Source organism: Pelophylax lessonae (assembly GCF_965119305.1).
Source record: "Pelophylax lessonae genome assembly, chromosome: 10".
NCBI classification, from domain to species: Eukaryota; Metazoa; Chordata; class Amphibia; order Anura; family Ranidae; genus Pelophylax; species Pelophylax lessonae.
The window spans coordinates 229663912-229690588 of record NC_138777.1 but is presented as its reverse complement, the minus strand read 5'-3'; the positions used below and the strand labels follow the sequence as shown (position 1 = coordinate 229690588).

The 26677-nt window shown below is 45.0% G+C and overlaps 1 protein-coding gene across 1 annotated transcript; it reads right to left on the bottom strand.

Annotated features, from left to right (window-relative positions):
- Positions 1–54: 54 nt before the first annotated feature.
- Positions 55–21017, bottom strand: IST1 (IST1 factor associated with ESCRT-III). The gene is made up of 10 exons (XM_082269754.1): positions 20879–21017; positions 15923–16022; positions 14407–14587; positions 14233–14320; positions 9113–9196; positions 8903–9013; positions 7192–7374; positions 4890–5003; positions 1954–1999; positions 55–247 (listed from the first exon to the last, which is right to left on the bottom strand). Exons 2-10 carry the CDS (start codon positions 16008–16010, stop codon positions 60–62), a joined length of 1083 nt encoding a protein of 360 aa, XP_082125880.1. The 5' UTR covers positions 16011–16022; positions 20879–21017; the 3' UTR covers positions 55–59.
- Positions 21018–26677: the final 5660 nt, after the last annotated feature.

The following is a 26677-nucleotide window of genomic DNA, read 5'->3' as shown; positions in this document are numbered from 1 at the left end:
AGAGTCAGGGTCAGGAGTTGAGAGGTTGCCCAAAAAAAAAGGCGGTCGGTCCCCACGGCTTAGGTTTTCTTCTTTAGCTCCTCAAACCTACGTGAGAGGTCATCAAAATCAATATCATCTGAACTGGAAGTGCCCACTCCGGCTGAGGAAGAGGGAAGGGTGTCCGGAACGGAAGGTAACTCGGGCAAGACAAAGTTATCTGCCGTTTTTGTCCGTGGCTTGGCAACAGGAGCGTTTATTCCTGGCCCTGGGGAAAAAGATTTAAAAGAAAATAGGAAACTAGAATCAATTTACATCTAGAGGAAAGGTGCACATGGCTACAGCAATACACAGAACATTTACAAATACATGTGAAGACATATTGCCATGTCAAGTCATCTCTAAAAAGCGCGGTCCCCAAACTATAAACTCAGTGCACCCAGAGACATACAAATGATGCTACCGTCAAAGCAAACCTGCCCTCCATTCACTCACAGAGATGGTTGGCAGCTGGGCAGTTTCTCATAGTTCACTTCGGCTGCTCCCTTCTCTCTATACTGCCAGATGCCCCCCTGACCATGGTTACTGCTACCAATGTATTTATACAATTTTTAAGCGCTATGTTGAAGGTTTTTGTTCAGTCTCATTTGTGCTTACTGCATTTAATTAAAAAAAAAAAAAAAAAAACTTACCCATTACCTCGCTTATATATATATCTCCGATTTATTTTTTTAATTGTATCTTTTTTGTCTCTCCATCCATATCCCTCTCGCTCTCCATCCCCCCTCTCTCTACCCCCTCCCTCTCTCTCCATCCATCCCCGCCTCTCTCTCTTCATCCATCCCCCTCTCTCTCCATCCATCCCCCCCTTCTCTCTCCCCATCCCTCTTCCTCTCCATCCCCTCTCCCTCTCCATGCCCCCCTCTCTCCCTCTTCATCCATCCCCCTCTCTCTCTCCCTCTGTCTCTATCCCTCTCTCTCCATCCATCCCCCCCCTCTCTCTCTCCACCCCCCCCTCTCTCTCTCTCTCCACCCCCCCTCTCTCTCTCCACCCCCCCTCTCTCTCTCTCTCTCTCCACCCCCCTCTCTCTCTCTCTCCACCCCCCCCCTCTCTCTCTCTCCACCCTCCCCCTCTCTCTCCACCCTCCCCCTCTCTCCACCCTCCCCCTCTCTCTCTCTCCACCTCCCCCTCTCTCTCTCCACCCCCCCCTCTCTCTCTCCACCCCCCCCTCTCTCTCTCCACCCCCCCCCTCTCTCTCTCTCCACCTCCCCCTCTCTCTCTCTCCACCTCCCCCTCTCTCTCTCCACCCCCCCCTCTCTCTCTCCACCCCCCCCTCTCTCTCTCCACCCCCCCTCTCTCTCCACCCCCCCCCCTCTCTCCACCCCCCCCTCTCTCCCTCTCCACCCCCCCTCTCTCTCTCCACCCCCCCCTCTCTCTCTCCACCCCCCCCCCTCTCTCTCTCTCCACCCCCCCCTCTCTCCACCCCCCTCTCTCTCTCCACCCCCCCCTCTCTCTCTCTCTCCACCCCCCCCTCTCTCTCTCCACCCCCCCCTCTCTCTCCACCCCCCCCCCCTCTCTCTCTCTCCACCCCCCCCCTCTCTCTCTCCACCCCCCCCTCTCTCTCTCTCTCTCCACCCCCCCTCTCTCTCTCTCCACCCCCCCTCTCTCTCTCTCTCCACCCCCCCTCTCTCTCTCTCTCCACCCCCCCCTCTCTCTCCATCCCCCCCTCATAAATAGACAGATCTAAGGAAAATCTATTTCGATTTTTAACATAAAAAAGTTTAAAAACAATTTCACTGGGTTTTTGTGCTGACTAGTTGGACTGGGTGTTTGGGATTTTTTGTATTTTCCCAAAGAAGTTTCAGACATGTCATACCAGGTACTGGCACATGCTGGGTCTGGTCACAATATATCTACAGTCATACAGTTCTGACTGCTAACCATACAAGCTATGCATTGCTGGATCTCCTTACCATCCTGTGCTGGAGGAGCATTAGCATGGGGTCCATCACTATTAATCTGTTGAAGGAAAGGGATAGGTTACGATTATATATAAAAAAAAAACAACATACACCAACACACACACAAAATTAGGTTTTAAGAAACTCTGTACTGGACATAAAGACTTCATAACTGCATTGTGGGACCCTGAGGCAGAGCAAACCCCAAGTTCCAGTTAGGTCAAAAATGAGTATTTGACAAAAGGGGCAGATTTATAAAGCAGTAAACCTGACATTCATTAGACATTCACTGCAGGGGAATCTTCCAGCAGCACGAACTACAAACAATCCCAAGTACTCCACTCTAAAGCCTCGTACACACGAGTCGAAATTCGGCCTGGAATTTTCGTCCGACGTCCGATCGGCCAATTTACGGCTTGTTAGTATGATGCTTCCGACAACCGACTCCGACTTTTCGGCCGAAAAAATTCTGGTGTGCAGACTATAAAATTTTTGTCCTCTGTCAAAAAACACGTCCGATTTTCGTGCAGTCAATACAGATTTCGACAGGGAAAAATCTTATGAGCAAGACTTGGCATGCTCAGAGAAGAAAGAACACAAAGAAAGCAATCCAACACATGACATCACTTCTGAAGTAGAATTCTGTCGGTCGACAAAATTCGTGTGCGATCTAGAGCACATTCCAACCAACAAAACACCACTCTGGGCAAAAGATGGACGACCGGTCGGCGGAAATTCGTTGTGTGTGTACGAGGCTTAAGTCTCTCACCCCCCTACTCCACCAACCAAAGGGTGACGGCTCCGGGCAGCCCGTGACCCGCTGAAGACCGTAGCACAAAAGACAAAGACAGAAATGCTTCTGCTAAACTTCAAGTCCAAGAGTTTATTGAGTATACCCGTCTGCTCCTGTTATGCGTTTCACTCTTTTAGGCACTTAGTCAAAGTATGACAAAACTCCTAATTGAGTAAAATGCAGCAGTTGAATTATCCTGTGTCGAGAAATCGAATATTCATCTTAGACTTTAAGCCTCAATTCACAAATTGGTGTCTCGGATCGCGAGCAGAATCGCTGCGATTCTGCCTGTGACCCCCGAATTATTATAAATCAAGGGATTCCCGTTACTTCCAATGACACCCAAACGTGGTGCGATGTTGCTGTGATTGTTGCCCGACGAAATCGCGGTAAAATTGCGTATACAGAATCGTGGGACACCTGCCGTCTAAAGGAAGTACTTTTTTTTTTTTTGGGCAACAGGTGTCCTACGATCCTGTTTGCGAGATTTTATCAGGATTCGTTGGGCGACAATCATGACAAAATCGTGTCGCGTTTGGGGTGCCATTGCAAGTCACAGGAAACGCACAGCCGTCCAGCCATTTGAAATGATTGAGGATCACGGGCAGAATCGCGGCAATTCTGCCTGCGATTTGAGATGCCAATATGTGAATTAGAAGTTGAGCGGATCTATTTTTGTCTTTTGTGCTACATTCTAGATGCAGGTTTTTTTAAATGAACCTGTGCGATTCACAACTAGTGATCTTTTGGAGAAAATCGTATTCACTACTACATAAATATACCCCTAAAGTGTGCGTTTGGGTCTAGGAGTCTCCTTCACACACCTCATTATAATTACATGAGCACTCAGATGACACGGGAAGCTTTAAAGCTGAAAAAAGGAATGGTGTCACCTGGCTGGCTATACAGGGTGGAAGGGGTGTATACAATACTGAACAAGTGAAAGAAATAGTCCTTTGGAAAATAAAAACAGAATGTATTTGTATGTATTTCCACTGAATATTTAGCTGATTAAAACTGAATTCCAGGAATTCAGTCGCTTTGTAAAAAGTAAAAGGCACACTATGAGTTAAAGTAACTACATCTAAATTGATTACCTTAAAAAACAACGCATTCAGATTAAAATAGAAATGAAAAGTTAAACATTTTTGTATAGATATAAAAAATAAAAAAAAAAATAAAAAAAAAAAACACAAACACACTAAAATACCTTTTTCATAAGGGATCACAATCCCTCTGTTCTCGGCTGCATAAGAGCTGGGGGAGGAGAAGCAGCAGCAGCACACTGAGCTCCCCAGTGAATGGCTGTGCAGCAGGGGGCGTGTCAGGACAAGTCTGCTCATTGGAGGAGAGTACACTGAGTTCCCAGCATAACTAGAGAACTGACCACTGTGTGATCTCCTGCTTAGTGTGGTCAGTTTTGAATAGGAAAGACAAGGGGACTAGCAAGATCACCAGGGATTTCGCATAAAGGAAGCAAAACAAAGAACAGGATACTTTCTCATACAAATACATGGTACAGCAGCCACATATCAGGAATATTAAATATTGGGGTAACAAACGCTTTAATACCAAGGAGGTGCAAGACATCTCCTGGTCTTATCTCCATTATTTCTGACAGGGTTATGGCTCTGCTGGGAATTACACTGGAGACACTTGGGCTGAGAAAGGAGAAAAGCACACAGAGCTGTTATAGCCCCCCCCCCCCCAGCTCCCTTCCTCCTGCCCATTCAGAGAAGCCTTTGTGTTTTGTAAATGTGTTCACATAATACAAAGGCTTCTATGAATGGGCAGGAGGAGGGGAGAGGTGGGTATAGCAGCTGCAGCAACTCTCCAGTTCAAGATGCAGTGCAGTGCAGTTTCCCAGAACTACAGCGATAGCTGTATTCCAGGAGTACTATAAATTGTCAAAACTAAAATAGAGATAAGCCCAGGAGGTGTCATGCACCCCGCTGGACTTAATTCATAGTGTGCCTTCATTTTTTTTTTTTTTTTTTTACAAAATAACTGAATTCCTGGAATTTGGCTTTAAGTGTCACAAGGAGGTTCTGGAGGGCCTGTCTAACTTGTTATAAACCCTGAATTACAGTTGTAACAATCTAATAATAAGGAAACTACAGTCCAGTAAAAGGAGGAGCTATCCCCCACTACTTACAAAATCATATGTAGGAGGCATGGATGGGATCGGTGGTGGCATAAGTCCAATCGCTGGAGGATTCTGGTGGCCAAAAGGCTGATACATTCCCACAGCAGCTCCATTGAAAGTCTCCTATTACAATATGATTGGAGAAGTACATGAAATGTCTATTGATATAAAGAACATCCCTATAATCCAGTATAAATCACAATTTGAAAACTTATTGGCCAATTTTATTAAAATTCTAATATTAATTCATGCATTAACCACTTTCACCCCCCTTTCTGCACAGTTCAATTTTCAGCGCTGTCCCATATTGAATGACAATTGCACGGTCATACAACACTGTACACACATGAAATTTCTATCATTTTTTCATTCACATAGTGCTTTCTTTTGGTGGAATTTAATCACCAATGGATTTTTTTATTTTTTGCTAAATAAACAACAAAAGGCAAAATAATATTTTGGGTAAAAAAAAAAAAAAAAAAACGTTTTTTTCTTAGTTTCTGTTATAAAATTTAGCAAATAATCTTTCTTCAGAAATTTAGGCCAAATTGTATTTTTCTACATTTCTTTGGTGAAAATAATCCAAATCAGTGCATATTATTTAGTCTGTAGGAAAGTTTTAGAATCCACAAATTATCGGATATATCTGAAAACCGATCAATCCTGATGTACTGAGGGCCTATCTCAGTTCTTGAGACCCAAAAACGCCATGAGAGTACAAACACCCCCCCCCCCCCCCTCAAATGACCTTTTTTGGAAAGTAGACAGTCTGAGGTATTTAGTAAGAGGCATGGGAAGTTTTTTGAAGTTGTAAATTTTTGCCACTTCTTTTTCAAATTTTTTTGTACACACTGTCACCAGTGCAGTACAGCGTCATCATATAACTGGTGTGGCAGTGATCAGGGATACTGACTGGGATTTATATTCTGTAACTGTTAAGTCATAACAGAATGGCGCAATCATAACATACAAAACATGGCAACAAGTAAACAAACTAAATGACCCTTGACTGGCATATTCAAGGATTTGGATATCTTTTTAGATCCTTTTCCATCTTTATAAAGTTCTATTACCTTGTTACGCAAGTCTTTTTTCACTTCTTTTTCAATTTTTTTTTTTTTGTACACACTGTCACCAGTGCAGTACAGCGTCACCATATAACTGGCGTGGCAGTGATCAGGGACACTGACTGGGATTTATATTCTGTAACTGTTAAGTCATAACAGAATGGCGCAATCATAACATACAAAACATGGCAACAAGTAAACAAACTAAATGACCCTTGACTGGCATATTCAAGGATTTGGATATCTTTTTAGATCCTTTTCCATCTTTATAAAGTTCTATTACCTTGTTACGCAAGTCTTTTTTCACTTCTTTTTCAATTTTTTTTTTTTTTTTGTACACACTGTCACCAGTGCAGTACAGTGTCACCATATAACTGGCGTGGCAGTGATCAGGGACACTGACTGGGATTTATATTCTGTAACTGTTAAGTCATAACAGAATGGCGCAATCATAACATACAAAACATGGCAACAAGTAAACAAACTAAATGACCCTTGACTGGCATATTCAAGGATTTGGATATCTTTTTAGATCCTTTTCCATCTTTATAAAGTTCTATTACCTTGTTACGCAAGTCTTTTTTCACTTCTTTTTCAATTTTTTTTTTTTTTTTGTACACACTGTCACCAGTGCAGTACAGTGTCACCATATAACTGGCGTGGCAGTGATCAGGGACACTGACTGGGATTTATATTCTGTAACTGTTAAGTCATAACAGAATGGCGCAATCATAACATACAAAACATGGCAACAAGTAAACAAACTAAATGACCCTTGACTGGCATATTCAAGGATTTGGATATCTTTTTAGATCCTTTTTCATCTTTATAAAGTTCTATTACCTTGTTACGCAAGTCTTTTTTCACTTCTTTTTCAATTTTTTTTTTTTTTTTGTACACACTGTCACCAGTGCAGTACAGCGTCACCATATAACTGGTGTGGCGGTGATCAAGGACACTGACTGATCAACTTGTAACTTCAGCTTGCTCAATTAAGCTTTGGAAATAAAACCTGGAAGCTGATTGGTTTCTATGCAGAGCTGTACCAGATTTTGCACTCTCCAGTTTTAGTAAATAAACCCCACTGTGATTTATTTTGTTTTATTGCAATGCAACCATTGTTTCTTTGTCAATCTATTCTGTTCGTAATGTTTGTTCCTGCAGTAATCATATACATTGCATACCCCCTCCCCCCCCTCTTTTTTCTTTCCAAATAAAAGGAAATTATTCAAAAACACACATACCGGACCAGCAGGTGGAGGGTAGGCAAAAGGAATTGTGGGAGTGGGCATCTGCATCGCACCCACTGTTGGCAATGGCATTGAAAAAGCTCCACCGCCGCCGCCACCACCTCCTCCTCCTCGCTTTTTCTCATCTGAAAATTCGACATCTATAAGGTCTGCCTCTATACCAGTGGGAACCTCGGCCTTCAAGCATAAAAAGGAAAAAATAACACCAAGTCACATGACACGAACTGACTAGTTATCTATGGAAGGAAGGTCTAATATTTCTAGACAGAGAACAGTACAAATAATAATAAAAGGGATGTTGTTTAGAACTAAAAGTTATGCTCTGTATTACCAAATATCAAGATTCACGAACATGTTTTATAAAGTACTTATTGATCGGTCTCAGCCATTCTGTTAGGTGAATGTAATCTCCACATTTTTCTGTTCCATGAGATTACTTGAAAGGAAGCCGCTTGCATATTGGAAATGATTCCCCTCCATTACTTCTACATTCATTTTTAAAAGTTCAATAGATCTCCATAAAAGTTTACATACAGTTGTTCTCAAAAGTTTGCCTCCACCTTGGAGCATTGGTTATATACAGTATGTTCCATTTTTTAAAAAAACATGAGTGAGCCGAGAAAAAAAACGGATTTCTTTTATTTCTTATGGGATTTATATTCTGTAACTGTAGGTCATAACAGAATGGCACAATCATAACACACAAAACATGGCAACACGTAAACAAACGAAATGACCCTTGACTTGCATATTCAAGGCTTTGGATATCTTTATATCCTTTTCCAACTTTATAAAGTTCTTTTACCTTGTTACGCAGGTCTTTTGACAGTTCTTTTCTGCTCCCCATGGCTCAGTATCTAACCTGCTCGGTGCATCCATGTGAGAGCAAACAAACTCACTGGCTATTTATACACAGACACTAACTGCAATTTAAAAAGACACAGATGTGGGAAATGAACCTTTAATTGCCATCAAGTCACCTTGCTTGTCTGTACCAAGGCATGCAAAATTTTGATCAGGGCCATTTGGGTGATTTCTGTGATTATTATAATATGACAATAATAATAATTATGACATACATACCTGATCTGTGCAGTGGTTTTGCACAGAGCAGCACACATCCTCCTTCTTGGGTCCTTCACTGGTGGTCCATAACCCTCCTCCTGCCTAGTGCCCCCATAGCAAGCAGTTTGCTATGGGGGCACCCGAGCAAATCACTCCCAAGCCACTGCTCTTTGTGTCCATTCACACAAGGAGTGCAGCTCGGCCCCGCCTCTCATTGGCTCACTGGCTGATTGACAGTAGCAGCCAATGGCTACCGCTGCTAACTCAGCCAATGAGGAGGGAGAGACCCAGCAGAGCCGAGGATCTCGTGCACATCACTGAATCACAATGGCGCTCAGGTAAGTATTAGGAGGGGCTGCTGCACACAGTATGTGGTTTACATTCATGCACAGAATGCACGAAGGTAAAAAACCTTTAGCCTTTAGAACCACTTTAAAGCCCAACTTCATCTTTGACTAAAAAAAACACAGAACACAGGACGCAGAAAGTCTCTAAAGTGGTTCCAAAGGCAAAAGGGCTTTTACCTCAATACATTCTATGCATTAAGGTAAAAAAAAAAAAAAAACTTCTGTGTTCAGCATTTCAGATGGTTTAGCTGGAGTAAGAGAAAATTAACAGTAGCAGGATCTTCTTCACCTACCATTACGACAGAATCCGGCTCATACGGAACGTTGTAATTCTTGGCGATCTCAATCAGGTATCTCTCCACCAGGATTTTAGGTGGGGACTCCACGCTCAGCTTGTGCATCAGCTAAGGGAAAATAAAAGGTTACCATTTATCTTCCAACTACTGGAGGTCTGTCTTTATCATGAAATGAGAGCACAAATGCATGAATGCTTCCCGCCTTACCCGGTCGTTGACTGTTCCAATCTGGTTCGTCCTGCAAAGTTTGCCGTACTCTTTACTGTATTTGGCGCATAGCTGATCTGCAACCTGCAGGAAAAAAGGAGGGAATGTCGCATGAGAAGACAAGGAAACCCAATTCCCCTTAAGGAATTTCCTACGTTGTGGAATGTTCTAAGGCAGGGGTCTCCAAACTTTATAAACAAAGGGACAGTTACTGTGCTTCAGACTTTAGGAGGGCCGGAGTGGCCAAAAAAGTAGAAAATGCACAAGCGTCAGTGGGAGTAAAAAAACGACATAGTGCCTATAGTCAGTAGGAGGAAAAGTGTCCCATCAGTATTAGAGGGAGGAATAGTGTCTTATTGTTTATATCAGTAGGAGGAATTATGCCCCACTGCTGGTGTCAGTGGGAGGAATTATGCCCCACTGCTGGCGTCAGTGGGAGGAATTATGCCCCACTGCTGGCGTCAGTGGGAGGAATTATGCCCCACTGCTGGCGTCAGTGGGAGGAATTATGCCCCACTGCTGGCGTCAGTGGGAGGAATTATGCCCCACTGCTGGCGTCAGTGGGAGGAATTATGCCCCACTGCTGGCGTCAGTGGGAGGAATTATGCCCCACTGCTGGCGTCAGTGGGAGGAATTATGCCCCACTGCTGGCGTCAGTGGGAGGAATTATGCCCCACTGCTGGCGTCAGTGAGAGGAATTATGCCCCACTGCTGGCGTCAGTGAGAGAAATTATGCCCCACTGCTGGCGTCAGTGAGAGGAATTATGCCCCACTGCTGGCGTCAGTGGGAGGAATTATGCCCCACTGCTGGCGTCAGTGGGAGGAATTATGCCCCACTGCTGGCGTCAGTGGGAGGAATTATGCCCCACTGCTGGCGTCAGTGGGAGGAATTATGCCCCACTGCTGGCGTCAGTGGGAGGAATTATGCCCCACTGCAGGTGTCAGTGGGAGGAATAGGGTCTCATCATTGGTGGGAAAAAAATGGGATTTTTGGCTTACCGTAAAACCCATTTCTCTGACGTTCATTGACGGACGCAGCTCCTGATCTTCATAACCATTGGATTATACTGCCCCCTACAGGAATAGGAGGCTATTCAGGAAAAAGCTTGACTACACCTATGGGGCAGTCCCAAGGGATATACTCCCACTCTCAGCTATAGGCACTCAGTTTTGTTACAAGCGGTGTCAGAAGAAAGCCAACTCCACAGAGGGGTGGGTGCTGTGTCCGTCAATGAACATAAGAGAAATGGATTTTACGGTACACAGCTCCTGATCTTCATAACCATTGGGACGTCCAAAAGCAGTGTTAAACATGAGGGGTGGGAACAGCAAAAAAAATCCCAAGGCTAAACAGTAGCCAACCAGGCAACAGGAGCTCAACCAAAACAACTGGAGCCCACCTGAAAAATACAATACACCCTCAAGGAGGATCAGGTCCACTAAACAGCAGCCTGCAAAACCTTGAGGCCAAAAGAAGCATCCGCAGATGCCAACACATCCACTTTATAGGACTTTGTGAAAGTGTGCACCGACAACCAGGTGGCCGCCTTGCAAACCTGCATCACTGATGCCTGATGATGAAAGGGCCAGGAGGCACTAAGTGCTCAAGTAGAGTGCGCCTTGACAGGCAAAGGAGGAACCTGATCCCTGATGGAATAGGCCTGAACAACTGTCTGTCTGATCCATCTGGAAATGGTTGCAGAGGAAGCGGACAACCCTTTCTGAGGCCCATCCGTGAGCACAAAGAATCTGACTTCCTAAAATACTTCGTAGTTGCCAGGTACACCCCAATTGCCCGGACCACAGCCAAGGCATGCAAGGCAATTTCCTTTGGATATTTTGGCTTGGGACACAGGGTAGCCAACACAATGTCTTCATTGAAATGAAAAACAGAGGCAACCTTTGGGAGGAACGATGGAGAACCACCTTATCCCTGTCAATCACCAAGTAAGGTGAACAACAGGATAACGCCGCCAGTTCCGACACCCTGTGCCCAGAGGTGATAGCCACCAAAAAAGCCACCTTCTGAGACAGCATAAGCAAGGGAATCTCCCGAAAGATTCTCAAAGGGAGGCTTCTGGAGGGCCGAAAAGCACCAAATTGAGGTCCCAAGGCGGCAACAGAGACCGCACTGGAGGAACCACATTTTACATTTGTGTGGCCAAGGGTTGTTGGAAGAAGACTGCCAAAGCCGACACCTGGCCCTTGATGGTACTCAAGGCCAATTTCTATTCAACCCCCACATTGAAGGAAGGTCAAGATCCGAGCCACTGAGAAGGAGCGAGGATGAACATCAAGAAACTCACACCACGCAATGTACATCTTCCAAGTATGACGGTAGATCTTCCTAGCTTTTAACAGCTTTGGAATCACAGACTCAGATAAACCTTTATCCATCAGCACCTGGCCTTCAACAGCTAAGCCGGCGAATGTAAAGCAGGATGAAAGATTGGTCCTTGGGACAACAGATCCTCCCTGACAGGAAGCTTCCAAAGAACGTCAGCGACCAGCCGCACTAGATCGGCGTACCAAGCCCGCCGAGGCCAGTCTGGGGCCACTAAGATGACAGGAATCCCTTCTGCCTAGCTCCTGCGTAGAAGTCTTGGCAGAAGCTTGAGAGGAGGAAAGGCGTAAATCAGACGATACTGACCCCACGGGGCCACCAGCGCATCTGTGGCGACTGCCAGATAATCCCGTGAACGAGGCATAAAAACTCTGCACCTTTCTGTTGAGCTGAGACGCCAACAGATCTACCTCGGGGATGTCCCACCAAGGAGCAGTCTGGCTAAGGCTGAGTCCAGAGTCAAACCCAGATAGTCCAGCTTTGTGGACGGAACCAGAGCAGACTTCTAAAAATTTAGAATCCAGCCCAACTCCCTCAGAGTGGGTATGGTGATTTCCAGGTTTTCCACCAGAGCAGTAGGAAGGTAAGCATCCCTAAAGTCGATAGATGCAAGAAAATCCCCGATGCAGGGATGCCACCACCGTGCGAGTGGACTCCATCCTAAACTTCTGCTCCCACACAAAGCAGTTCAGCGCCTTGAGGTCCAGGATTGGACGCACCTTGCCTTCCTTATTGGGCACTTTAAACAGGTTTGAGTAAAAACCCTGAAAACGTTCTGAAGTCGGAACCGGGGTCAAACACCCCTTGAAGTAACAGGTGTTGTACTGCCCCAAACAGACCCTATAAATGATCTGGGGACAGGTGCATGTTGGAAGGAAAGAACCTTGCCAGGGCACAAGAGTGAAACTCGATCTTGTAGCCGGACCGAATGACTTAGTGGACCCACTTGCCTTGTACCAGTGAAGTGCACGGGTCCGGAAACCAACGAAGATGTCCCCCCACCCCCAAGGGTGCATCTTCATGCTGTAGGAGCCTTATCCGCGGGTCTGGAGAAGTCCGCTTTCGGCTTGCTAGACTCGGTTCGTTTGGATCCTCTGAAGGACCAATGCCGAAACGGAGAGCCGAGCCACTAGGGGAGCCACATCCAAAGAGGCATCACAGATAAACTGCAGCCCCTGGACCAGCTGGTCCACCAGCTCAGCAAAGGCAGGGGTGGATCTGTTCTACATCCAGGTCAAGGCGTAGGAGCATAGCCCACTCGGTCAGAGTTTGAGACACAAGGGCAATGGTGAATACCAGCCTCAGTGCCGAACCAGCCAAAGCGTACATATTGCGGGCCACAGTCTCCGCCTTCCTGTCAGCCGGATCCTTAAAAGCAGGGGACTTCAACCAGAATCATGGTTGCCTTGTTCAATCTGGAAACCGGAGGGTCCACCACCGGTGGCATAGTCCACTTCCTAATAAGAAACTCCTCATAAAGGTAACGCCGAGTAAATTGCTTAGGGATCCCAAGGGGACGCTTTGGTCATCCCCACTCTTTAGCGACAATTCTGTCAAAATAGGCAGGGAAAGGAAACACCTTTGCCACTCTGGATGGCTTGTGAGTGCCAAAGGGAACCTTCGCCTCTGTCACAGTTGTAGCTGCGCCCTCCATCTTCAAGGTCTCACGCTCAGATACAATCAGTGCTTCCACCAGCGCCTTTTCGTGCGCGGTTGCAGATGTGGAGGAATCATCCTCACTATCTGAGGATTCTGGGCGCCTGGTCGCAGACCCAGCAGGGTGACCCAAGTCCGTGGCAGCCAAATCAGATTCAGGATCTGATGAGACAGAAGAGGCAGGGGAAGGCGGAGGTATTTTTTTGCTAGCCCGTCGCCGAAAGCCATCTCCACCCGGGACACAAAGGACTTCAGGACTGCCGTCAGTGCATCAAAGGATGGTTGGGACCTGGAGGGCCCTGCAGCCTCAGAGAGAGGGATCAGGTGGGAGATGTGCTCCAAAGACTCCATGAGTCGCAAGGGGGAACACACAAAAAGTGTGAAACACTCCAAAGTGACAACCCACACCACGCTGGCAGCACCACCCAGTGGCAAATACCGTGTGACATAAAAATTTGCAATGACTGCCATTTTATTCCCTAGGGTCTCTGCTAAAAAATATAATGTTTGAGGGTTCTGAGCAATTTTCTAGAGAAAAAAAAAAAAAAAAAGGTTGATTTTTACATAGAGAGAGAAATGCTGGTATTGGCCCGGTATGGAAGCGGTTAAGAGGAATGGTTCCCCACTGTTTGTATCAGTGGGAGGAATAGTGTTCGGAGGGCTGTATAATGGCAAGCAAAGGCCTGCAGTTTGGAGACCCCTGCTCTAAGTGAAGTGGAAAAATGTGTTTTGCTACATGTGTGTGAGCATCTGAACCATAGATCTCCTGCTGAGTCACAGCTAGAGCTTCCTAATCAGCAGAGAGTTTGAGCTCTTTCCTATGGAGAGATTCTCCCATCCTGGGGAGGCGGTGTCAGACCACTGCAAGGAGACCACTGTTGTCACACACATAGCCCCCCGGGGGGGGGGGGGGGGGGGAGATCAGGTTTTTCTAATGTAGCTGTGGCTGCTTTATGGCCAAAACAAACTAAAGTGAAAGGGCAGCCACAAGCTGCTTATTCACTCTCCTGAAACAAGTTCGTGGTTTTCCTGCAGGAGATTTTTCATTATTATAACCAAAGTTTGAGAGATTATGGGAATAAAATCTATTCTAGCAAAGAAGACAACTCCTTTAACTTACTGTCTTCAGCTCAGAAACCTCCGTTTGTAGTCGTGGAGCCGCCCAGATGAGGGTGGAGACGGCTTCAGACAGGCCAGGGTCCAGCTCTCTACAATGGAAGGAGACGAAATCAGAAACAATGCACCCTATCATTGCCATGATGTGTAGCCTATCAGACAGAATATAGAGTCTTACTTCATGGACTGGATTAACCCAAATCGGGCCAGCAGTAGGTCACAGTACAACTCTAGGATCTCCATAGCTTCCACCAAGTAATCTTCTCGGATAATGTGCTCCACACGGATCCTCGCTCTTTCATCCTTTCCAGTGGACAAGTAATCAGCGATCTCCTTCCTCGCTTTCTGTGCAAGCTCAGCTGCAGGGACAAAGAAAAAACAGTCAGGGGTGTACCCACACATCTACGTTTTTTTTTTATCCAAGAACTCCTGCTATATCCACTTCCCGACCAGCGACCTACCCATACGTTGGTGGACTCGGTAATTATCCCGGGATGATGCCCGCAGCTGCAGACATCTCTGTACTATTTTTTGGCGGTCGGGCTCTCACTCCAACGAGCCTTTAGATTGCTTTTAGAAGCAGCAGGGGGGGTACGGCTTTTTGGGCTCTCCCATCTCACCCAGAGACCGGAGCAACCAGCAGACGCATCTGCCGGCTGGCCGCACAGCCAAACAAAGCCGGGATCGGTTTTTATCAGCTGTTTGCTATAGTAACCTGGAAGCAATGCTGTCACATCACATCCGCTTTACTCGGATGTCAATTTTGCCATATTTAAAAAATAAAAAGCATTCAAAAACACCGATCTTGGTGTGATCGAATGCTTTTAAGGGAAAAGGAGGGATTTGGGGTCTTGTAGACCCCAGATCTCTCAATGAGGAGTAACTGTCATATGCTTATTGCTGTCACAAAGGATGTTTACATTCCTTGTGACAATAACAGTGTTTAAAAACAATTGAAAACAACAATGTTAAAAAATTGAAATGTATTTTTTTACATTTAAAAAAAATGTTCTTTATTTTTTTCTTGACAGGTATTCTTGTGGAGGGATCTGAGGGTCTAAAAGACCCCAAACACCTCCTCTGCACTTAAAAGCATTCAAAACGCCAAGTTTGGCTGTTTTGAATGCTGTCATTTTTTTTTTTAATCTGGTGCCGAGTACCCGGAAGTGATGTCACTCATGATATCATTTCCGGATTTTTACATGGAGACCCGATCAGAGCCGAATGTGGCAGTGAACGGGTCTTCAGCAGTCGTGCAGGCTGCTTGCCCGGGTCTCCCCGTAGGACTGTGTCCCTCCCGCTCCTTGTGATGACAGCCATATCGGTTGTCATTACAAGACAGCTGACCGTCAGCTATGGACGCCGGTACCGGGGTGATGCCTCTAGCTGCAGGCATCACTCCGGTACAGCACTTTCCGAAATATCGGCAATATCATTAACCTCAGGGGCCGATTCCGATGTATCGGAAAAAGTACATATCGGCCCTCGATATATCGGCTTTGCCGATAATCGGTCGATCCATAGAAGTTACTAAGCTGTAACCTCTGGTTCTGGTACAATGGACCCATTAGGCTGAAAAAATGGCTCTGGTGTGCACAAAAAAGGGAGAAGTGATCAACCACTTAAATATTCCAGGCTGCTCAGAGTATTGAATTCCGGTATGTAAAAGGCCCAATGGCACAAGAATAACTCACTCTTCTTCTTCTCCAGGAGCTTCAGCCGGTTTATGACAAGTCGCAGATTCACGCGAAGCCGCTCAGCTTTGAACCCAGAACCCAACATAGTATCTGATCACTGCCAAGAGAGAAAGAAGATAAAATGTGAAAAGGGCCGAAATCTGAATTAAGTCCAGTGCGTGTGTGTATCTATATATAATTTTACACACACACACATATATACACATTATATATATATATATATATATATATATATATATATATATATATATATATATATATATATATATATATATATATATATATATATATATACACACACACACACACATATACATATATATATATATATATATATATATATATATATATATATATATATATATATATATATATAATGTATGTATGTGTGTATATATATATATATATGTAACACACAAAAGCATACATACACTGTGTGCACAATTATTAGGCGAGTATTTTAACCAAATCATCATTTTTATGCATATGTGTAATCAGGAAGGGTGTGGCCTAAGGAGATCAACACCCTACATCAATGCATTCTATGCATTATGATAAAAAGCCTTCTATGTGCAGCAGCCCCCCCCCCCCCAGCCCCCCTCATACTTACCTGAGACCATCTTTATCCAGCGATGTTGCAGGAGTGTCTCAGCTGCCTGGATCTCCCCTCCTCGTTGGCTCAGACAGCAGCGTGGCATGACTGGCTCCCGCTGCTGTCAAAGTCAGGCAGCCAATCAGGAGAGAGAAGGGGCGGGGCCAAGTTGCCACTCCTTGTCTGAATGGACACAGGGAGCGGTGACTCGGCTCCAAAGCCCCCACAGCAAGCAGCTTGCTGTGGGGGCACTCAACAGGAGGGAGGGGCCAGGAGCACCGAAGAGGGACCCGAGAAGAGGGGGATCGGGGCTGCTCTGTGCAACAACAGAGCAGTTTTTTAATAACAAACATGTTATACTTACCTCCCAAACATTCCTAAACCTTGTGGACAGCCTTCCCAGAAGAGTTGAAGCTGTTTTAGCTGCAAAGGGTGGGCCAACTCCATATTGAACCCTACGGACTAAGACTGGGATGTCATTAAAGTTCATGTGTGTGTAAAGGGCAGGTGTCCCAATACTTTTGACGAGAGATTAGAGGATAGAGATAGATAGATATATATATATATATATATACACACACACACACACACACACATACATACATATGCACACACACACACACACACAGCATAAGGAACTGGACAGAGGTTTAGCTTAAGAATTATGACAACTGCTGATAGCATCCAAGCTGACCTTTGAATCTTGGTCCACCCATAAATCCATTACAGCAACCAAACAACTCACCAGGCCAACATGTATAGGGAGTTTTTATAATATACGGATACATCACTATGAAATCAGACATGCAATTCTGCTAATAAGGAATGACCAGAAAAGTTCCATTACTAACTGGACTATTCTTCAAATATGAAGGAAAGGAAAAGTAGATGCTTTTCATAGCAACACAGGAAAAAGTGACCGGTGGGTTGGGAATATTTGGCCAATACTACATTGTAAGTAAACAGCACATTAGTTTCTTCAATTAGTAATATAATTGTTGGGGTATCTTTATTGTTTATCAATCAGTGGCGCTGGGACTTCAAACACGTGTTTGTTCGGAGTAATGAAAAAATAAACACTCAAGGGCTCACTTGCTTTGGCTAGACTGCTTACATTTCTATTCCACCACCCACTTCCATCTCTATCATTTCTATTCCACCATCCATAGACTCACTTCCATCTCTATCATTTCTATTCCACCATCCATAGACCCGCTTCCATCATCCATAGACCCGCTTCCATCTCTATCATTTCTATTCCACCATCCATAGACCCGCTTCCATCATCCATAGACCCGCTTCCATCTCTATCATTTCTATTCCACCATCCATAGACCCGCTTCCATCTCTATCATTTCTATTCCACCATCCATAGACCCACTTCCATCTCTATCATTTCTATTCCACCATCCATAGACTCACTTCCATCTCTATCATTTCTATTCCACCATCCATAGACCCGCTTCCATCATCCATAGACCCGCTTCCATCTCTATCATTTCTATTCCACCATCCATAGACCCGCTTCCATCATCCATAGACCCGCTTCCATCTCTATCATTTCTATTCCACCATCCATAGACCCACTTCCATCTTTATCATTTCTATTCCACCATCCATAGACCCGCTTCCATCTCTATCATTTCTATTCCACCATCCATAGACCCGCTTCCATCATCCATAGACCCACTTCCATCATCCATAGACCCACTTCCATCTCTATCATTTCTATTCCACCATCCATAGACCCGCTTCCATCTCTATCATTTCTATTCCACCATCCATAGACCCGCTTCCACCTTTATCATTTCTCTTCCACCATCCATAGACCCGCTTCCATCTCTATCATTTCTATTCCACCATCCATAGACCCGCTTCCATCTTTATCATTTCTATTCCACCATCCATAGACCCGCTTTCATCTTTATCATTTCTATTCCACCATCCATAGACCCACTTCCATCTCTATCATTTCTATTCCACCATCCATAGACCCACTTCCATCTTTATCATTTCTATTCCACCATCCATAGACCCACTTCCATCTCTATCATTTCTATTCCACCATCCATAGACCCACTTCCATCATCCATAGACCCACTTCCATCATCCATAGACCCACTTCCATCATCCATAGACCCACTTCCATCATCCATAGACCCACTTCCATCTTTATCATTTCTCTTCCACCATCCATAGACCCGCTTCCATCTTTATCATTTCTATTCCACCATCCATAGACCCACTTCCATCTCTATCATTTCTATTCCACCATCCATAGACCCACTTCCATCTCTATCATTTCTATTCCACCATCCATAGACCCACTTCCATCTCTATCATTTCTTTTCCACCATCCAAAGACCTACTTCCATCTCTTTCATTTCTATTCCACCATCCATAGACCCACTTCCATCTTTATCATTTCTATTCCACCATCCATAGACCCACTTCCATCTTTATCAGTACTACTCCATGATCCATACATCCACTTCCATCCCAGCATTCATATACACACACTTCTACTTTAATTTTGTTATTCCACCATTCATAGACCCACTTCCAGCTTTATTATTACTACTCCATTAACCATATACAAATACAATTATACTGCATGCCCGTTGTGACCATAGGGAACCAAGCCAGTGAGATATCCAGGTCCTGCAATATGAATCCCCTTATTTCTGGCCATAGAGAACCTAACTAGAGAACAGACAACACTGCACACAAGTATCCTCTACATTATTTATGACATGGAGGTGTCATTTCTTCATCAGTTACCAGCACACAGGACCTGCTTGTACTACAGTCATATAAACCAGGAGGTCTTCCTAGGACTGGGCCTACAGCAGTGGGGTAAGATGGAGCAGTCCTAGAATACAATTACATTTTTTGGGGGGCTACAGTTCATTGAGGGAACCATGAATGCCAACATGTACTGTGACATACTGAAGCAGAGCATGATCCCCTCCCTTCAGAGACTGGGCTACAGGGCAGTATTCCAACATAACGACCCCAAACACACCTCCAATATGACCACTGCCTTATTAAAGAAGCTGAGGGTAAAGGTGATGGACTGGCCAAGCATGTCTCCAGACCTAAACCCTATTGAGCATCTGTGGGGCATCCTCAAACAGAAGGTGGAGGAGCGCAAGGTCTCCAACATCTACCAGCTCTGTGATGTCATCATGGAGGAGGGGAAGAGGACTCCAGTGACAACCTGTGAAGCTCTGGTGAACTCCATGCCCAAGAGGGTTAAGGCAGTGCTGGAAAATAATGGTGGCTACACAAAATATTGACACTTTGGGCCCAATTTGGACATTGTCACTTAGGGGTGTACTCACTTTAGTTGTCAGAAGTTTAGACACTAATGGCTGTGTGTTGTTATTTTGAGGGGACAGGAAATTTACACTGTTATACAAGCTGTACACTCACTACTTTACATTGTAGCAAAGTGTCATTTCTTCAGTGTTGTCACATGAAAAGATAGAATAAAATATTTACAGAAATGTGAGGGGTGTACTCACTTTTGTTAGATACTGTATATGATACATATGCAGTATATTATACACACTCTTCTATATACGATATATATGCACTCCTCTATACACAGATGCACATACAGTATATTAAACACACACACTATATACAGTAAATGATACATAGAGACACACATACAGTATATATATATATATATATATAGACACAAAGTATATATTATATATATATATATATATATACACACACACACACACACACACCCTTTATACAGACAGTGTATATATGTGTGTGTATATATATATATATATATATATATATATATATATATATATATATATATATAATGCACTCTAAATACAGTATAATAGATATATATATATATATATATACACACTCTTTATACAGACACACATACAGTATATATTATATATACAGACACACATACAGTATATATATATATACAGACACACATACAGTATATATATATATACAGACACACATACAGTATATATTATATATACAGACACACATACAGTATATATTATATATACAGACACACATACAGTATATATTATATATACAGACACACATACAGTATATATTATATATACAGACACACATACAGTATATATACAGACACACATACAGTATATATTATATATACAGACACACATACAGTATATATTATATATACAGACACACATACAGTATATATACAGACACACATACAGTATATATTATATATACAGACACACATACAGTATATATTATATATACAGACACACATACAGTATATATTATATACAGACAGACACACATACAGTATATATTATATATACAGACACATAAAGAATACAGACCGGTTCTGTCCTGCTCCCGGGTGCTGGGCCTCTTCCTCCTTCTACCTGCCTGCCACCCCCTGGCTGTGCCGGAGCCCCGCCCCTCCGCTGACACCACAGTCATGTGCCGGGCCGGGGGCGGGACCGTAGAAGGGAGCAGCAGGCCGCTGATAGGTGGGGAAGTGCGTGTTGATGCGGGTGACGTCACGTCATGTGACAGTCCGCTCACCTCTGTATGCAGTCACATGTGCGGAAGTGACAATAAAGGAGAGTGTCATGGGCTATTTCTGGGGTTTTGTTTGTTGTGTGATAGAATTGTGTAAAATCTCAGGAATGCCATGGCTTGCGGCCTTCATGTAGTTCCCTGTTAGTGTTTTATTTATTTATTTATGGTCATACAAAGTAGCTAGTAAAGATCAATAAAGTTGATTGTGAAGTGAAATTAACAACAGACATCAAAGAAGGGAGGGGTGTGTATTCAGGAAGTGGCTTGGCCTCCTGTTACAGTCTTTCTACATCTTAGTCCCCAGTCTTCATTTTAGACTGGATACAGTGAGAAAGTGTTTTTTTTTGCTGTGTCCCCACAGGGAAGATTTCCCATCACTTCCTGTCAAAGAGACACAACAGGAAGTAACGAAATTCCACCAAAGTTGTCACCAGAACAGGTGTCCTCATCTGGAGATTTCTCTTCACCTCTTGTTCTGATTGTAGCTAAAATGTGGAACTTCCCATTACTCTCCATCACAGTGACTTATAGGGTGAATCTCCTCAGTCATCAATAAAAACCCGTCAGAGGTTCTGATCCTCTTCTCAAAAGTAAAAGAACAGCTCTAGATTCAAGTAAAACTTTTAATGTCACGTTAAATGGTGTGTTAGGCCCAAACAATCTATTTTTATTACATAATGACATGGCCACTATGTGTTGTGTAATATATCCTGGGGGCAACAGCTACATACAACAAGCAGCGACTTCTTGTCTGCTGCTAGATATAAAGAAAGTTGGGCTTAGTGCTCCGTCACCAATCAGGAGAAGTCTTGTATTTTTATCAATAAATGCAAAGCTTCCTCTGATTGGCTGAGATGGAAATAGTGACATCATGCTTCTCCACCTCGACCAGTCAGAGGTAGCTTTGAATTTGTAGCTAAAAATACAAGGCTTCTCCTAAGTGGTGATGAAGCACACAGCCCTGCCTCCCCTCTCTTCTCCAAAACCATGATCACCTTCTGCCTCCTCTCTCTTTCCCATCCATAATCTTCTGTGTCCCTACCCTCCTTCCCTTCCTCCTGTCCATGACCAGGTCATGCTCTGCCGTCTAACTCCTTTCTCTTCCCCAAATTCATGATCACCTTCTGCCTCCTTTCTCTTCCCCATCCATAATCATCTTCTCTGTTCCAAACCCTTCCCTTCCTCCTCCTGTCCATGACCGGCTCACGCTCTGCCCTCTGCCTCCCCTCTCTTCTCCAAATCCATGATCACCTTCTTCCTCCTCTCTCTTCTCCATCTATGATCATCTTCCCTGTTCCTACCCTCCTTCCCTTCCTCCTGTCCATGACCAGATCATGCTCTGCCGTCTACCTCCTTTCTCTTCCCCAAATCCATGATCATCTTCTCTGTTTTTTCATGCCTTCCCTTCCTTCTGTTCATAATTGGCTCATGCTTCGCCCTCTGCCTCCGCTCTCTTCTCCAAAACCATGATCACCTTCTGCCTCCTTTCTCTCCCCCATTCATAATCATCTCTGTTCCAAACCCTTCCCTTCCTGCTCCTGTCCATGACCAGCTCACGCTCTGCCCTCTGCCTCCCCATCTCTTCTCCAAATCCATGATCGCCTTCTTCCTCCTCTCTCTTCCCCATCTATGATCATCTTCTCTGTTCCTACACTCTTTCCCTTCCTCCTTTTTATGTCCAGCTCATGCTCTGCCCTCTGCCTCCTCTCTTTTCCCCAAATTCCTGATCATCTTCTCTGTTCCTACACGTCTTCCCTTCCTCTGGTTTATGACCAGCTCATGCTCTGTCCTATGCCTCTCCTCTCTTCTCCAAACCATGATCACCTTCTGCCTCCTCTCTCTTCCCCATCCATGATCATCTTCCCTGTTCCTACCCTTCTTCCTTCTGTCCATGACCAGATCATGCTCTGCCTCCTCTTTCTTCCCCAAATCCCTGATCATCTTCTCTATTTCTTCATGCCTTCCCTTCCTTCTGTTCATAATTGGCTCATGCTTCGCCCTCTGCCTCTCCTCTCTTCTCCAAATCCATGATCGCCTTCTTCCTCCTCTCTCTTCCCCATCTATGATCATCTTCTCTGTTCCTACACTCTTTCCCTTCCTCCTTTTTATGTCCAGCTCATGCTCTGCCCTCTGCCTCCTCTCTTTTCCCCAAATTCCTGATCATCTTCTCTGTTCCTACACGTCTTCCCTTCCTCTGGTTTATGACCAGCTCATGCTCTGTCCTATGCCTCTCCTCTCTTCTCCAAACCATGATTACCTTCTGCCTCCTCTCTCTTCCCCATCCATGATCATCTTCCCTATTCCTACCCTCCTTCCCTTCCTTCTGTCCATGACCAGCTCATGCTCTGCCTCCTCTTTCTTCCCCAAATCCTTCATCATCTTCTCTGTTTCATCATGCCTTCCCTTCCTTCTGTTCATAATTGGCTCATGCTTCGCCCTCTGCCTCCCCTCTCCTCTCCAAAACTATGATCACCTTCTGCCTCCTCTCTCTTCCCCATCCATAATCTTCTCCGTCTCTACCCTCCTTCCCTTCCTCCTGTCCATGACCAGGTCATGCTCTGCCCTCTGCCTCCTCTCTCTTCCCCAAATCCATGATCATCTTCTCTGTTTCTTCATGCCTTCCCTTCCTTCTGTTCATAATTGGCTCATGCTTTGTCCTCTGCCTCCCCTCTCTTCTCCAAAACCATGATCACCTTCTGCCTCCTTTCTCTTCCCCATCCATAATCATTTTCTCTGTCCCAAACCCTTCCCTTCCTGCTGTCCATGACCAGCTAATGCTCTGCCCTCCGCCTCCTCTCTCTTCCCCCATCCATGATTATCTTCTCTGTTCCCACACTCCTTTCCTTCCTCCTCCTGTCCATGACCAGCTCACACTCTGCCCTCTGCCTCCCCTCTCTTCTCCAAATCCATGATCACCTTCTTCCTCTTCTCTCTTCTCCATCTATGATCATCTTCCCTGTTCCTACCCTCCTTCCCTTCCTCCTGTCCATGACCAGCTAATGCTCTGCCCTCCGTCTCCTCTCTCTTCCCCCATCCATGATCATCTTCTCTGTTCCTACACTCCTTTCCATCCTCGTCCTGTCCAGGACCAGCTCATGCTCTGCCCTTTGCCTCCTCTCTTCCTTAAATTTCATGATTGTCTTCTCTGTTCCTACACTTTTTCTCTTCCTTCTGTCCATGACCGGCTCACGCTCTGCCCTTTGCCTCCCCTCTCTTCTCCAAATCCATGATCACCTTCTGCTTCCTCTCACTTCCCCTTCCATGATCATCTTCTCTGTTCCTACACTCCTTTCCATCCTCGTCCTGTCCAGGACCAGCTCATGCTCTGCCCTTTGCCTCCTCTCTTCCTTAAATTTCATGATTGTCTTCTCTGTTCCTACACTTTTTCTCTTCCTTCTGTCCATGACCGGCTCACGCTCTGCCCTTTGCCTCCCCTCTCTTCTCCAAATCCATGATCACCTTCTGCTTCCTCTCACTTCCCCTTCCATGATCATCTTCTCTGTTCCTACACTCCTTCCCTTCCTCCTGTCCATGACCAGCTCGTGCTCTGCACTCTCCCTCCTCTCCTTTCCCCTATCCATGATCTTCTACTTTCTGCTTACTCTCACTCTTCCAGGTACCTGATCAGCTCTTGGTCTCCCTCATTTCTCTTTCCTCCCTGGTCAGTTCTACTCTGCATTATCTACCTCTCCCAATGGTTGCCTGTTACTCCACTTCCTCCGCCATGATAAGCTTCCAATCTTCCTCTTCAATGTTCCCCTTGTCTTTAACCAGTTGCCATTCTGACTCCTCAACACCTCCTTTTTGTCCCATCCTCCAAAGGTCAATTTCAATCACCAGTCTGATCATTTTCCAGTAGTCTGTGGTCAGCTTTCTGATTTTGGGCAATCGACTCCACCTGCCACCATGATCAGTTCTTGTGAGATGGCACACTAAAGTGGATTAATATCCTTGCTATAGGTGTAGCCCATTTATATGCTTCCCGATGCCTGACTAGAATACAGGACATTTCTAAGTGAGGCCTAGTCATTACTGCGTGCTCACCTCCACCATCACAGGAGCAAGCCCTTTCTCTGAGTCAGTGTACGGTCACACCGAATGCGGTTTTATAATTGTGTGACTTTATGTGGAATCGCGCAATTTCAAAGCCGCATGTCAGTCAGTGCAACTTTAGGTGCGACTTGGAAGACATCTTGGGGACTTCATGCATAGATTTCTATACAAGTCACACCTGAACTTGCAAAAAGTAGTGCACAAACTACTTTAAAAATCAGCGTGACTTCGATGGAATCGAAGTTGTACCGGTTTGACCGCGTCCATTGCGGACAATAGGGTGCGACTTGTCATGCAATTTGAAACTATCAAATCGCATGACAAGTCGCAATGGTGTGATCTGGGGCTCAAACCCCCTCACATGCTCTTTCTGTCTCCTAATGCAGTAACTCTGAGCTCAGTGTTTGGGAGCTCACTCCTGTAATGGAGGAGGTGAGCAGTAATGACTAGGCCTCACATAGCAATGTCCTAGGAGTATTCCAGTCAGGCTTCAGGAGGAATGTAAATGGCCTACACCTACAGCAAGGACAATATTCAACTTTAGTCAAAGCTGCACAGTTTGTTTTTATCTACAGACACCCCTTATCAGCATAGGCAGTATTTTGGTAAAGGTGCACTAACCCTTTAAAGCGGTTGTAAACCCGCTGGAAAAAGAAAAAAACCCTGCAAAATAAACGCATAATGTGCTAGTATGAATCGCGTGATATTTAAGTTTGAAACATATATTCACCACCAGCTGATAGTAGCAACGGTGAAGGTTTAGGGGCACTAAGTACTGTTTGGATCGGCCCTGTCACCCTTGCACCCATTTGTGCTTTGAGTTGTGGTTTATTGGAATGCGCTGAATCAGTAGGTGCATTTATAGGCCTCGTTCACGCGGGGCTTATCAATGTGTACCCTTGTGAGGGCCATGCTTTCCCGCACGTGGATGCACAGGTGTTCTGGGTAAACATGGCCGACACATGCAGTACACATTGATACGCCTGTGTGAACGAGGCCTTGACGTATGGTGCTGCAACGCACAAGTGTGTCTGGGCCCTCAGCGTGATATTTAAGTTTGAAACATTTATTCACCACCAGCTGATAGTAGCAACGGTGACGTTTCAGGGCCACTGAGTACTTTTTGGATTGGCCCTGTCACCCTTGCACACATTTGTGTTTTGAGTTGCGTTTTTTTATGGAGTGCACTGGATCAGTACGTGCGTTTATAAGCCTCATTCATGCGGGGCTTATCAATGTGTACCCCTGTGAGGGCCATGTTTTGCTGGACGTGGATGCACAGGTGTTCTAGGTAAACATGGCCGACACATGCAGTACGCATTGATACGCCCTGTGTGAACAAGGCCTTGGCGTATGTTGACGCAACGCACATGTGTGACTGGGCCCTCAGCGTGATATTTAAGTTTGAAACATTTATTCACCACCAGCTGATAGTAGCAATGGTGACGTTTCAGGGCCACTAAGTACTGTTTGGATTGGCCCTGTCACCCTTGCACCTATTTGTGTTTTGACTTGAGGTTTTATGGAGTGCGCTGGATCAG